We start from the raw sequence: 14,678 nt of genomic DNA, 5'->3' as shown, positions 1-14,678 counted from the left end.
GAGTTTAGAGATGGTGTCATGCTGAGCAGATCCAGGGCCCTCTAGCTGCCAGCCAGAGGTGTTTGCCTTGCCATTACCTTCACTACTATTTAGTTTTTAAAATTGCTCCAGCTGTGCCTTTTTTTTTGTGTGGGAGTGGGGGGGGATACTGGTCAAAATATATTAAGATCTTTTGATAAGCACTTCTGAACTGCAATTACAAATACATGTAGTGTTACCGAGAGAGTCAAGCTAGATGCATGGGGTTTTAAGATGAGTTGTAGTTCAACTTGTCACTAAGACGTGGTGAGAGTGAGGCCGATGTCAGGTCCGCCTGCCTGTAAAGACCAAAAATGATAAAGAGATAAAGGTGCCAAAGCTGTGAAATTATACCCATTAAATCTATACCATTGGTTCTCAGGACTCACTTGAAATGTGATCCTATAAAAATATTTTCTCCTCATTAACCTGTCATCCAGGGAGCCATGACACATTTCTGGGCGAGGCAGAGCAAGGGGTTGAGTGGGATGGTGTTGGGATTATGGGGCCCGCAGCCTGGATACTTTATCTGAAGGCTGTGCTGTGGTTTAATGTTGACTAGGGTGAAACAGCCTTGACGGAGACTGTCTGTTTAAACTGCTGCCCGTAGTGTAAATCTCCCCCAAAACATAGACTCCAGACATGTTCAGGCCATTTGCAAAAGGACCTCCACCACTACATAAATACACACATTGTTGCAGACTGCAGTGAGAGTGTGGGTTTGTGTGGGTCCCTATTCAGAGCCATGTCTTGTTTGGACATGTCTTTCAGTAGTGCTATCCTTGTGTCCAGTCTGCTTGGCTCTTAGCGTTATTTGTCTAGCTGCATGTGTATGTTTGTGCATCGTGCTGTTTACATGCGTCCATCAGCAGCCACACGGCCCGGCTGTGCCCCCTTGTCGGGCCGGAATATGTACATGTCAACGGGCGTTTAAATGATGAACAGTTGTATGCTTGAGAGGGAGGACGGATGGAAGTATCATGGCCCACGTGTATTGTTTATTTTTTATTTATTTTTGGGGGGACTGAGATTGGCTGAATCTGACCCTGGGTCAGAGCACAACCCCGGACCAGGCTAGGTTAAGTCTGCTTGGCTCTCGGACACACTAGACCTCTTTGTATGCCAGTTAATTTGTTTCATGGCCTGAATGAAAAACAACTAAACAACTTATTACAGATGACCTGCACATTTGACACATTGACCGTATTTGTTTGTTGGGTCAAAAGTGCTTGTTTTTACTTTTGACCAAAGTCCATTATCATAGAACAGGCTTTTTTTTGTCAAAAAGGGTCTACCACCAGCTTTCTATAACAACTGTTTTGCTACACATTTGGTGCAATTCTGTCTATTATTGTGTTCTCCATGTTGCCTTGTTTGTGCATGTACCCTTGCGGAATTGGAGACACTTAAGCTAGTGGGTGAGGGAAAACTGAACAAGTGATATGAATAGGAAATAAGCAGCAGATGTGGGTGTTGCAAAGAAAACTCCCACTATGGAAAAAAAATCCACTCGTCCCCCATCTTGCCCTCAAATAATTCTTAAAGCGAGCAACTTCAAACAACAACTTTGCAGCACTCTGGATCTAACTATCGAATCAAACTAACACACATTTTGACATGATATGGCACGAAATTCAATACCCAAGGGCACAGGTTAGCTCAGTAACTCCTGAGACTTGTAAAAATAAAAAATAGAACAATAAAAGAAATATAATAAAAAGATATGAAAGATGCTTATTCTTGATTTTGAATATGTGCAAAGATGCAAATGCATCATGGTGTGGATGCAGCAGAAATAAAAATGCAAGATGCTTAAATTGCACCAATTAACCGATTACCGTCCGGGCCGATTATCTGCGCAGATATTCTGTGTTTTGACGAATATCAGCCTTTTTTAAGAAAAACGACAGATAATAAATCAATTTAAAACTGCGTTGAACTCAAAACAAAACTATGTGGAAGTTCAACATTTCTATCATTTTGAAATTTTGAAGGACTTAATTTACTGTAGAAAACTACCTGGAGCTATTGTCTCAGTTTTCATTTAACTTTTTAAGACATGCTGACAACCCTGAGTGCTCCCAGTACTTTACGTTAGAATTTTATTACAAAGATGTATAGAATTATACTAATAATATAAATATTCTCAAAAATGTCTAGTAATAATATGTAAAAAAAACATTATGCAAATTAAAAAAAAAAGTTCAATAAACATATGCTACAAGACATTTCAACAAAGTTAAGATTGATTTTTTTTTCGGTTTTGATGCCAATATTTTCCTTTTTACTGAAAATGAGTATCGGCTCCAAATATCGGTTATCAGTCTCCTTGACTACTAATAATCAGTATCAGTACTGAAAAAAAACATCGGCCTATCTCTAATATTTACAAGGTCTTAACAATTTAACAGTCTAACAGCTTCCGGAAAAAGCTTTTCTGGTGGTTGTGCTCCAGATTCTCTGTAGCCTCCAACCTGAGTAGCAAGGATGGAAGAGTTTGTATGTGTGGGGTGGGTTGGGTCTTGATGTTGCAGAGAGCCCTTTTTCTGTATCCGCCGGTGAAGATGTATGTGGTTGGGTGAAGACTATACCCTACAATCTTCTGAGCAGCCTTTACCGTCATTTGAAGAGCTTTCCTTTCAGCAGCTGTGCAGCCGCTGTACCATGCAGTGATGATGGTGCTGTAGACGCTTTCCGCCACGCGTGTAGAGGCTCCTCAAGACACAGCTTCCACTGTGGCATGTCACAGCTACCAGTGGAAGTAGAGACGTTGGTGAGCTTTCTTCAGAAGACAGAACATGTTTCAGCTCGATGGGAAGTCCTCCGAAAAGTGGACCCTGTGGTATTTGTAGTTGGAGACCACTTCCACTGCTGCTCCTCGGATGTGCAGCGGTTTCAGAAGGCGTCTGTTCCTCCTGAAGTCCACCACCATCTCCTTGGTCTAATTCACATTGATGCTTTGAAGTTGTTTTTCACATTCATTGCTCTTCCTAATCTCATTACCCGGACTCATCGTTGTTAGTGGTGCATCCCACTAACGCTTTAGTGTCTACAAACCTCACTATGACAGCTCGGGAAGTGCACAGAGCAGTCATAGGTCAGTTGTGTGAACAGGATGGGGCTCAGCACACAACCCTGGGGTGAGCCAGTGCTGAGGGTGATGGAGGAGGATACAGTGCTGTGGATTCTGACAGTCTGTGATGTGCTGGTCAGGAATTTGAGGACCTATAGTCCCTCAGTGATGGACTCAGCCCGAGAATATTCAGCTTTCGCACCAGGTTTTGTGGGAACTTTCATATGATGCTGTTAAGTTGTATTATTTTGTTCTCACCTGTATTATTTTTTAAGGATTTCTAAAGTTACTCCAGATCCGTAATGTTGGTCTGGAAATGGAAACGGTAAAAGAAGAAAAAAGTGGTGTCTGATTCCTTGTTTGTAGTAGAATTCAGTTGATTTATGTATCTGATTAATTGCCATTCTTATAAATCATATTTATTGTGCTGAGGCAATACTCATATCTTCAGTTGTGCAAGAAAACAAGGTCAGTACGAATGGCAAAATGCCAGAGAGGCTTTTTGCAGAGGCTTTTTAGTGACATTTGGGAGTTCAATTCTCTGTTGGCACAAAAGTTCATTCAGTCAGCATTTTCCAGTTATTCACTGTATGTTCATATACAGTCTGTGGACTGAAAATTTGAAAGGAATAAATGCAGGCGCGTGTGCTTGAGGATCTGTATAATTTGTAAGCCCTGCGAGAATACTTTTCTCTTAATGATTGTGGTTGAGATTTATTCAATCTTGAACAACAATGATCTTCATAGAATTTTTCTTTTTTAACTTTTTTTTTTTAACAAATATACAACGAATTGTGACATTTACGGAATGGCGTTCATTCATTAACACTTGTGTGCCCTGGTTAGGTTTCCTACTTTCACCTCCCGGTCTTTGTATTTTGGCGTTCTCTTTTTACCCTTTTGTCTCACCCACTATCAACTTGTTGCTTTCTCAAATACCTTGAAAAGTTACAACATCCTTTCATCACTGGACTGTCTATGCTAACTCTCAGGCTCCCCATGTATTTCCTACATTTATGCCTTTTCTGCTTGTTCTTTCATTCATGTTCCTATTTTTCTTGTCCCTAAACAAGCTTTCAAAGTTTGCTTGTCACCGGCACTACACCCATATCTGTCTAGACATGCCAGGATGGAATGAAGAGAAAAAGAGGGATGGTGACTGATTGCATCTCATCCCAGCAATCTTAAGGCCCCTTTTCAGCAAAATTACCACAGACTTTCTACTTCATGATACAATAATTTCGGAGAATTCAGTGTCCTTCATTATGTATTTTGCGTTCACACAGATAAATGTCAAAGCAGAAAAGATGTTACAATTTACTTTCAAATCTACAGATTTTCATCAGGTATGTTTTGTGAGAATACTGTTATGAAGCATGGCGTGCAGTGCAGCTTAGGTTTAAGCTTACCCAAACACATCACCTGCCATTCTATGTACTCACGTTATGGTTAGAAATAAGACTTGGTAATACTCTTTATCATGTACATTTGAAATGGTAAAAAGTAGTAAGAAAGTAAGAAAGCAACATTATTTAAAATGTTTACTGTGATAAAACGCATTAACAAATAAAAGTTGATAGCGAGTTCTCTATTGGGGCCTGTTATTTGTTACTTCTTTTGGCACAGATCCACACAGTAGTCGGTCTGTCATAGAGAGGACCAGAAACAGGATCAGTATTCACTTTGACTTCAAACAACTTTCATTTGGCCTTCCTTTTATAAAAGATTCATAAATAATATCTTTATCATTTTGGACTGAAGACACCAGCACGGGAAGAGAGCTACCGGTAATTGAAGAAGTGTCTCTCATCTGCCTTATTATTCCCTGCCATGCTTCCTGCCTGATTTGAGCTGCTGAGGCCTGTAAAGGGGGGAATAAGTGTGCTTTTATAGCCAAGCAGGTGTGTGTGTGTGTGTGTGTGTGTGTGTGGGTGTGTGTGTGTGTGGGTGGGTGGGGGGGGTGTACATGTCTATTTTGAGGTGTGTTCCTCAGCAGTGTTGAATGAGTCTATAGAGGTGAGCTAGCGTGTGTGAGTGTCAAGTCACCTGTGCTGACAGTTGTAGAAGGCTGTAGGCTGTTGGGACATGGAGAGCATCAGATCGATGTGTGTGTCCATTGCAACGACTGCTGCAGAACATTCCACCTATGGTCATCTGTTAGCACAAGCACTTTAAGCATGCTAATATCCAGAGCTGGGCAGTCCGTCACTGGGCCGGACCGGGGGCCGGTGGGCGGCGGGTGACAAATGCTGCTCTGATCGGTTCATTATGTCACATGTTGCGATGACATACAGTTTCGGAGAGGAGAGAGAGGATGCAGCACGCAGCTCGCAGCACGTTGCTGCATGCAGCACGCAGCTCGTTGCTGCTGCAAAAGCAAACTAGTTTGGCAATAAAATTAAAAGCGTAGTCTAGTCTTCTCGGTCCCTTTATGGTTGTTGCAGGCACGATATCCATTGTTGTCGCTGTCTTTTTGAAGCGTCGCCCCCCGACTTGGAACTTAACTGTTTCAAAACAACTTGTGTCCGGGAGTATATTAAGCTGGGCGCAGCACTCAAGTATGACGCTGCCACATCAAGGTGGAGTTCATGCACCTCTTCTGGCGTCTTCTACTTCCGGAAATACGCCATAGCAAACCTGCTGTGCATAGTGGTTTTCTGGTATGCTTTTATTTTGAAGGCCGTGAACGAAGGGAAGTGTGGAAAATAAATAACTTGTCGAATGCGACTTCTGGCCGTCTGTTGGACTCAAATAATTATACAATACGACAAAACCAACTCCGGGGCTCGCAATGGAAGTAAGCACACGCAGTTGGGTAAGTAGTAAAGAACCAGTGGCGCATTTTGAAGCGTGTCCACAGCGGGTACAAATAGTAAATTAGCCAGCTCATGATCTTTAAAAAGCTTCTGCCGTTAGCATCTCTCCCGCGGCGGCGTCAACCACGGACACTTTTTTTGGGAGGTCGGGGGGTGTAATTTTTATGAATAAGGGCAGGGGGTCGCGGCCGGAAGGGTACTACCCAGGTCAATGGTGGAGGGTCGCGGCCGGACCGGCAAAAGAGGGTCAAGTGCCCAGCTCTGCTAATATCTGTTTTGTGCTACATCCTTCTTGTTGGATTGCATACATTTGCAGGTTTCCTTTTGAAAAAGTAACAACAGACTGCATGGCATTAGAAGACAATGAATGAAACTCACAAGTAATGAAACAGCCTAGTTCTAGACTCATTCAGATTAAAACCATGAATCAGATTTTTTTTTTTTAATCCTATAGCCTAATGCCATACAGCGAATGTGTTTGCATGTGTGTTGAGAGCATGGGCCTGTTTCAGTTGCCGGGTTGTTTATAGAGCCATCTTGACGTTTTGATTCTTAGGAGCCATATGTCAGAACACAGATCCTTTGTCTCTTTTTCTCATGTTTGTGTTTGCTCTACAGCTGTTTTTGTTCAGCTTGGTTAACACTCCAAATTTTTAAGTCAAATGCAGACTCGTACCAATTTTACAAGCACTCATCACAATGTGCGGGCGTGTTTTCATTTCCCACTTTTTCTTTGCAGACAGCATATGAGGCCAGACAAAGTGAACATGCTTAAAGAAGAGAAAAGTCTGAACTTGTGCTCAGCCCTCATTCGTAAGCTGCATCACCTGTCGGGGTCAGTTAACAAGTTGTCACCTTTGACCCTAAAGCATTTACTCGCCTTGTTTGAAATAGTTTTAACTAAGGTTGCAGCTCACAAATACTGTCATCTCACAGTATAGTTCAAATGTTAAGAGAGTGATTAGTCTGCACTATGGTCATCTTTGTATTGCAAAGATGCACATACACAACATAACAATAGACTTTCAGGTTTGTCTGTCAAGAACAGCCAAGTATGATCTAAAATCAGTTCAACGGAAGAAGCGCATGCACATGATGTGTTCAAATGCTGAATTACATTTTCATGTCCAGGAAAATTATCATTGAAGACTGTAATTTGCCAAAACGCATATTGACAAACCGCAACACTTCTGACAAAATGTTCTTTGGAACGATAAAATGAAACTTGAGCTTTGTTGCAAGTCACATCTGCTCAATGTTTAAGGGCTCAAAAGTGAATCCTGCAAAGAAAATAACACTTTACCTATTTTTAGGCATGCTAGAGGCTCTGTTGTGTTGGGGCTCCTTTGCTGCGTCTGGCACGGTATGTGCGTATGGTCCAAAGAAATCAGGGCAATCTGGAGTGAAATATGCTGCCCGGTGTCAGAAAGCATGGTCTCAGTTGCAGGTCACGTGTCCTCCAACATTATAAAGACCAAGAATGGATATATACAAAACAGGGCCATTAGGTAGGGGGCTTCTAATGAAACCCGATGGAAATATTATTGAACATCTGTGGAAGGAGCTGAAACTGTGGAAGACACAGCTGAAACAGTTTGCTCATGAGAAGTGGTCCAAAATGTTTGTGGAGAGGTGCAGAAATCCAGTTAATAGTTACAGAGGTCATTTTACTGCTGTGACTTCCTCAATAGGTGTGCAAAATACAAACAAAAAAGTTTGGTCTTTTTTTTTTTTTTTTTTTTTTTTTTTAAATCATTTAAATATTTTTTTAATCATTTCAATCATTAGGTTATTTGATGTTTAGCTAGTATCAAAAGACTTCTGTGACCATTGAGCGTTTGTCTTCCTTTAAAAAAAAAAAACAACAAAAAAAAAGGTACCAAGAGTTTAGCCCTTGCGTGTATGTTCGTGAAAGGTGGTATTAAGCCGCGAATACAAATGTTGGATTTGTCAAATTTTCTGACATGTTGACGGAAATCAGAGTCTCCTATCATTAGCAACATTCAGTGATTTAGAGACGACGTGCAATTGCAAATCATTGCCTTCATCTCTGTGCTCTTTTCTCTTTGCATGATGATCAATGTGGAGAATGCGTGCTGATACCTCACTCAGCAGCGAATGCTTGTGAATGCTCTGCACGAATGGGTCGGCATATATAGTAACCATGCTCACGTGGTTTCTAGCATTGGCGAATCAAAAAGAACTTTGGCGCCACGTCTTAAGAGTGTTTACAAATACAACTCGTCTGTAAACACTTGCCAATATTAACAAAACAATAGATTTCAAATGTTTAAAATTTTGAACATGTTCAAATTTTCTTGCGACATAAAAACCTGCTTGCGACAAGTAAAACTGTTTGTAGACATGTTTGCAACCTTTTACAAAACCCCAATTTCACTACGTTCGCCACTCAGTGAGCTACGGGCTTCAGAGAGCGGTGTATGGGTGTACCACCACTAACCCTCTTGATCTTTACTTTCCTTATTATCATTACAGGGACAGTACCGGCCTTCAGACCTGCTCTGCCCAGAAACCTATGTTTGGGTAAACATTGAGCAATGCCTTCCGCGCCTGGAGAATTCCCGATATGCTCGTTTCAACCCGAATCCTGATGAAGGTAGTCAACTTTCTAGTCTTGTCACATGTTAGCTTTTGAAGGTGTTAAGCATTGTTTTTTAAATTATTGTTAGGTAAAACATTGGGACTCAGCATAATAAGAGTAGCGAATTAGAAAAAGGAAAAATTGTATCTCAAAATGTGGAGAGCATTGGGGACAAAAAGGAGAGGGGCTGATTCTTTATACTGGCACTGCAAGCAAAAGAGAGAGGTGCTTTGAAAGTACGTAGATCCATACTGACAGGAAAATAGAGAGGCAAATGGGAATTTATAAATGCGAGAGACGGCTTAATATTTTCTTATAGTGAGGTCATACTTTCAAACCCTTCTATTTAGAGGGAGCTAAAACAATCAACCCTTTCCACTGTTCAGGATGCTAGGCTGTCCAATGACTATATTTTTAGGCATCGGTTGCCTCGTTGGTATATGCCTAGTCTAATAATAAATGACCTGCTTTCGGTTGTAAGTGATTTTGAGTGAGCTTTGAGTCGGCTTCATAAGCTATACCATCTGAAAAAAAAAGTTACCTGCCATTAACATTACTTACAATTACTTGTTGGTGAGATAGTCATGTTAGGCGTTCTCATTTGATTAATAGCGTTAATCCATCAGTAGGCACAAACACCGATGATGTGTCATGGTCAGAGTTTATATTTGCTATGACAAGTTTATGTTTGTGGTGCCTCCATTCCTCCATGGACTGTTGATCTTGGCCGGAGATGGACATTATTTCAGGCCTAGCTGTCCAAACTCACTGTCAACATGTTTCAGTGCTGGCCGTCTGGATATTTAACTCTCATGCAGCGCTGTTGCCAAGCTTGTGGGCTTGAGCCTCTGCTGGTGCGGAGGTTTCGGACCAGTATTCTAGAAATATGTCCAGTGGTGTGACCAAAATGACCTTCCATCTGTCATATTGATAGCATAGAACACAACTTAGACGTATGCCCAGGACATATTTGGTGTTATTAATGCCATATGTCATTTTGTCACTGAATGAAAGGAACGTGTAAATAAACAAATGATAAATAAAAATTAAAACAAATGCCAAAGCAGACCCACATTGACCACATCACTTACACTTCAAGTGCCAGAAGACTTCAACATGGCCTCTCATGAGTGTATGTAGAATATTTACTCATTCTGCACAACACATATGAACTATCTCACACATTCACTATCATTGTTTATTTGAGTGAGTGAAAAAAGCCAGGTTCATTGTCCATTCTGCTGAATAAACACAGCAAAAAATGTTTCTGTTAAGGGGTCAACCTCTTAAACTATAAACAGTATACTGACCAAACGTGTGACATGCAACTTTGACTTGAAATTTTCAAGATAATCACCTCTCTTGTGGCTCCTTTTTGTTGTTGTTGAAGTTAATAGTCTTCACAGCAGGTGGCCAAACCAGCCCCAACATCCAGGTGTATTCCTTTATTTATACATGTCTAACTTGAGCTATGTCAGAAAGCTTCCAGGACTGCTGACACAAAAGGGGTATTTCAAATCCAAACTACCAACTACAACTAGTAGAAGTAGTCATCCTTTCCCAATCTTCTCTGCCATGCCTTCTTGTACTCCTGGAAGGATTCTTCCAGGATCGGATCCTTTGCAGCACATTCAGCTGAAAGAAAGCTTACTGACATGAGGTCTTGAACCCTGTTCATTCAGTCGAAGAGTCTCCGTACTACATCGACATGTTGGCCTTTTTCCTTTCATACCCAAACCGCATTTGGATTTGCAACAAGAGGTTAAAGGAAGTGGTCATGTCCAAAGAAATAGCCGATGGTGTGCCTTTGACCAGCATCCGGTGTTGAGCGTATTTTGAAAGTTGGAGATGGATGAAAAGAGCGAGAAGTGTGGCGAGGTGTCAAGGCCCCAAGCTTCAGCCCTGACCCTCTCACTCCTCTTCCCCCCGACCCTTGAACCCGGATGCTTAAGAACTGTGACCTCAAAGCAGTGTGTCACTGAACGTCCGGTAGATGGACGGAAAAGGCGGTGGAAAAGGCTGTCTGGACTTACTCAAACTGAGTATGATGCATCAATAAGGGGACAGAGAGAGAGTAGAAGTAAAAGGAAGTTGTTTATGTTCATAGCGGATGTTTGGATTGCTGCAAGTGAAAGGAGGCAAAAGGCCTTATGGCTCCACTCTGAGCTCTGGTCTGTATTAAAGTGGAGGTTAATAGACTATCTTAAAGCAGTGTGGGACTACACACCATTGAGGTCTGTGCAATGTTCACAGAAAATAATCTGCACAAAGGGACATGATACTTAACACTGGTGTCATGCACACACCAGAAGTGTAACTTGTAAATTTAAGTGGCTTGTCATTCTGTTAATGAAGTTAAGGAGGCAAGTTGAGGTTAGAGCTGGTGAATTCATTGACACTTTTCACTTTTAAATAAAGTATTATATTTTTGCTATCAAGATTCTTGCCATTCTATTTTGTGTCTTCAGCGTGATGCTGGTAAAATATTATAAACTTCTGTCTTCGCGAAATTCCGAAATTTACTGTAGGCTGCTGACCTTGATGTCGGTGGTGCCTTCCAGTAGTATAATGTGTCTTGCCACGCTGCAAAAAAAAATCACAGGAATGGCTCGAGGAACCAAAGAAGGAGTTCAAGATGTTTATTTGGCCTTCAAATTTCTGCTCAAATGAAAAGCGGTGAAGAGGTGGGGATACATAATGGCAATGGAATGTTTCACTGAAGACCAAGGGTAGATCGATGTCTGTGTAAATGGCAAATTCGTAATAAACATAAGCTGTGGTTACTCTGTTATGGACCTCTGTGGAGTATGGAACCCTGGAACGCTATTTCAAATGAGAAACAGGGGAAGCAGTGTTACACCAACATTCATAGATTCTGCGTAAACAGGCACCTTCATGGACAAATGACGTCTCCAGAAGTATTGCGAAATCTCTGAATCAACAGTCTTCACTTTAAGAAAGTTTATTTTTCAGTATTTTGCAAGGGATATGCCATAATTACAAAGACAAATGATTTAAAAAGAGCTTATAAAAAATTGTGTGAAATTAGAATCACACGATCAATCTAATCAATAATCTTATTGGAAAGATCATGAGCAGGGAGCCGACTTTTGCATATAGGCCTACTATATTTTACAGTACAGTGTGTTGTACGCATATCTCATTCTTTTCCCTGCTGTGTGCTATGTTACCTCTTCCTCTTCGTACTGGCGCCGGCTGTGGGTACTTTGGCTTAGCCTTTCTCTCCAGGAGGTGAAGATTTTAATATCAAAGCGAAGATCATCATTTTTCACCCTTTTTCCAGCCACCTCTCCAGAGGACCACTCTTAGCTGCATATGCACTTTTGAGAATAACAGTGTTTTTACAGGCCTAATAGATGCTGGCAGTGTATAACATGGGACCTAATGAAATGCTGAGTTTGACAAGCCAGCAGTGAGCAAGGCCATATAAACAAGGCAAGCTAACTAGCCCACTCATGCACTGCCATGACTTCAAGTTTAGGGCAGAGTGTAGTTAGTGTTGTCTGGAGCTAAATTGCTTTCTGCTCCTCCAACTGCTTCTCGGAATAATGAAGCAACTTTGGCAAGTCACTCAGAGGTAAGTCAGAGGGAGGGAAACTGAGGCTAGTTTATTGTGTTATGCTGCATTTTCTTCTTGACTTTGTTTACAAATTAATCTTTGTGTCTTTGTTTCCAGGAGATGCTCGGGTCTTGAAAGACGTGGGCAGAGCTCTGGTGCTACACAGAAGGACCGTCACGCCCTACGCAGTCTATTCCCGCAAACAGAGAGGCTCTAGTGATGAGACGGAAGTGAGAGAATATGCCAGTTTGGTTGGCCAGAACTGTGCTGAAAGAATCTTGCTGTACCGAGCCTAACCTGAAAAACACTGAAGCTTTTAAAATCCACCTCCCGGCAACAGTGTCACTTAAACCTAATTTCAGCCAAGCAGTACAATAGAGGTTCACTACAATACAATACAATACAATACAATTTTATTTTTATAGCGCATTTCATAACAGCTAGAGCTGTAACAAAGCACATTACAAACAATACAATAAATAAAACAAAAACAATACAAGGCTGTGATACATGTATTAATAAATACAGATAATAATATATATAAATATAAATAAAAATAAAAATAAATAAAGCCAATAAATTGACATAAAACAGTATTATACAATTGACACCGGAAAAGAGATGAAAATTTCAGGTCTGATCAAAAGCCAGAGAAAAGAAATATGTCTTCAACCGGGTTTTAAAAATGGACAGAGAGGGGGCTTGCCTAACAACCAATGGGAGGTCATTCCAGAGGGAAGGACCAGCAACAGAAAAGGCTCGATCCCCTCTGAGGCTCCGCTTGGTCCTCTGCACCTTGAGCAACGCCTGGTCCGCAGACCTGAGGCTGCGGGAAGGTGCGTAGGAGTGGAAGAGCTCGGAGAGGTACGCCAGGGCGAGGCCATTTAAAGACAAATAGGAGAATCTTAAATTGGACCCTGAAATGCACTGGGAGCCAGTGAAGGGAGGCCAGAATTGGTGTTGTGCGCTCAATCTTCCGAGCTCCAGTTAGTAGGCGGGCAGCAGCAGCATTTTGGACCAACTGGAGATGTTTGAGGGAGGACTGGCTGACTCCAAAATAAAGTGCATTGCAGTAATCTAGCCAAGATGTAGTAACAAAGGCATGGATGACTGTTTCTAGGTGCTGATGGGAAAGGAGGGGCTTTACCTTAGCCAGGTGTCCAAGGTGAAAGAAGTTCGACTTGACAACAGCACTGATTTGCTGGTCCAATTTAAGATCACTGTCCATTTTGAAACCCATGTTTAAGACTGTTGGCTTTAGATATGAAGCCTGGGGGCCCAGGTCAACAGGGTGGGATGGAGACGAGCCATTGGGCCGCTTAATGTCTTGTTCAAATGGAGGGGGCAGCTTTAATATTTCGCAGGCCTCCGACAGTCAGACAACTGGCTCAAGACACCTGCTGCAAATGCAAAAAGGGTCACAGGTGGATGCACCCAATTTTTTTTTTTTTTTTTTTGTATTTAAAATGGTCCTTAATCAATTGCTCTCTTTATTTAGTATCAGCAGCACATTGTAGGTAACGTTTCATTTTCACGTCCTGTTTCAATTCCTTTAATTAATTTAGTCAGCAAACTAGTCAGTCCTGAATTGCTTATGCCCTCTGCTGGTTGCTGTAGTGAAATCATTATGCCGCCATTGCTTCCAGAGATAGCATCATGTAACCTTGTTCATCTGAATAGTAGATTGATCATTGATCGCATTGATCTGGATGTTTCTGCCAAAACTGATAAATTGACGTGTATTGTCCTATCGCCAATTACCATCTCGCCTTCGCGGCCACAATAGAAAGGCAAGGAAGACCAGGTGTAAAGTACCAGTACCTTAACCTAACCAGTTGCAAGATGAACAGCATTGTACTGTTTGGTGGAAATGTGGGTTTTGGTCTTGGCTTGAGCTTTCTGCTTTCTGTCGTCTCACTGTGCTTATCCCTTCAATCAATGCAATTGCCACTCCCATGCAATCCTACCCATTTAGCCCTTCAACTCTAGGCCTCACCCATCGCTTAGTCTACTGTATGTCTTTATTCTATATGTGTGACCTCACAGGGATCAGTCCCTTAAATGTACTTTTGATCCCTTGTATGCCTAAGTAATGTTGAAAGTAGACCGCACAGCTATTAGAACATGTACTGCAGCTGTCTTTCAATTTTGAAGTCTTTCACCATTAAAAAAAGTATGTTTTTAATTTTTATCAGATTCATTACATCCCAAAACCTCATTCTCCTGATGAACCACCTTGTGATAGCAATGTTTAAATCCGGCCTTTGTATTTATGTTCAAAGATGTCTGTGCTTTTCTTTTAATATCAACTATTAACCAAATAAAGGGCTGTATATTGCCTGCTGGACTATGGGTTGACCTTTTTATCAGAAACTTGTAATGAAACAGTCTTATGTGAGATTTCTGAGGAATGAGCACCGTGAAATACTGTAAAAACTGACCAAAGAGAATGTTTGTGTTAGCTAAGGAGTGATCTGGAAAATGTATGTTTTTGTTTCGGTCACTGCTCTGAACAGCTCACAATCCTGTTCAAGTACAAACCTGTCTGCCTTCAACCAAACCCAACAATACTGTTGACAGTCAGTCTTC

At 41.4% G+C, this 14,678-nt stretch overlaps 1 protein-coding gene across 5 annotated transcripts in view; it reads left to right on the top strand.

Annotated features, from left to right (window-relative positions):
- ate1 (arginyltransferase 1) overlaps positions 1 to 14,436 on the top strand; it is a 46,582-nt gene extending 32,146 nt beyond the window's left edge. For all 5 annotated transcript variants that reach the window (XM_086045591.1, XM_086045593.1, XM_086045590.1 and 2 more), the window contains 2 exons: positions 8,404 to 8,524; positions 12,207 to 14,436. In XM_086045591.1, coding sequence (XP_085901717.1) covers positions 8,404 to 8,524; positions 12,207 to 12,385 — 300 coding nt within the window. In that variant the 3' untranslated portion in view covers positions 12,386 to 14,436. The remainder of the gene's footprint in view (positions 1 to 8,403; positions 8,525 to 12,206) is intronic.
- Positions 14,437 to 14,678: the final 242 nt, after the last annotated feature.

This window comes from Filicampus tigris, chromosome 11, assembly GCF_054856515.1.
Source record: "Filicampus tigris isolate MCC_2025a chromosome 11, RoL_Ftig_1.0, whole genome shotgun sequence".
Lineage (NCBI taxonomy): Eukaryota > Metazoa > Chordata > Actinopteri > Syngnathiformes > Syngnathidae > Filicampus > Filicampus tigris.
The sequence above is the reverse complement of the archived record's forward strand: the minus strand, read 5'-3'. Positions and strand labels throughout refer to the sequence as shown.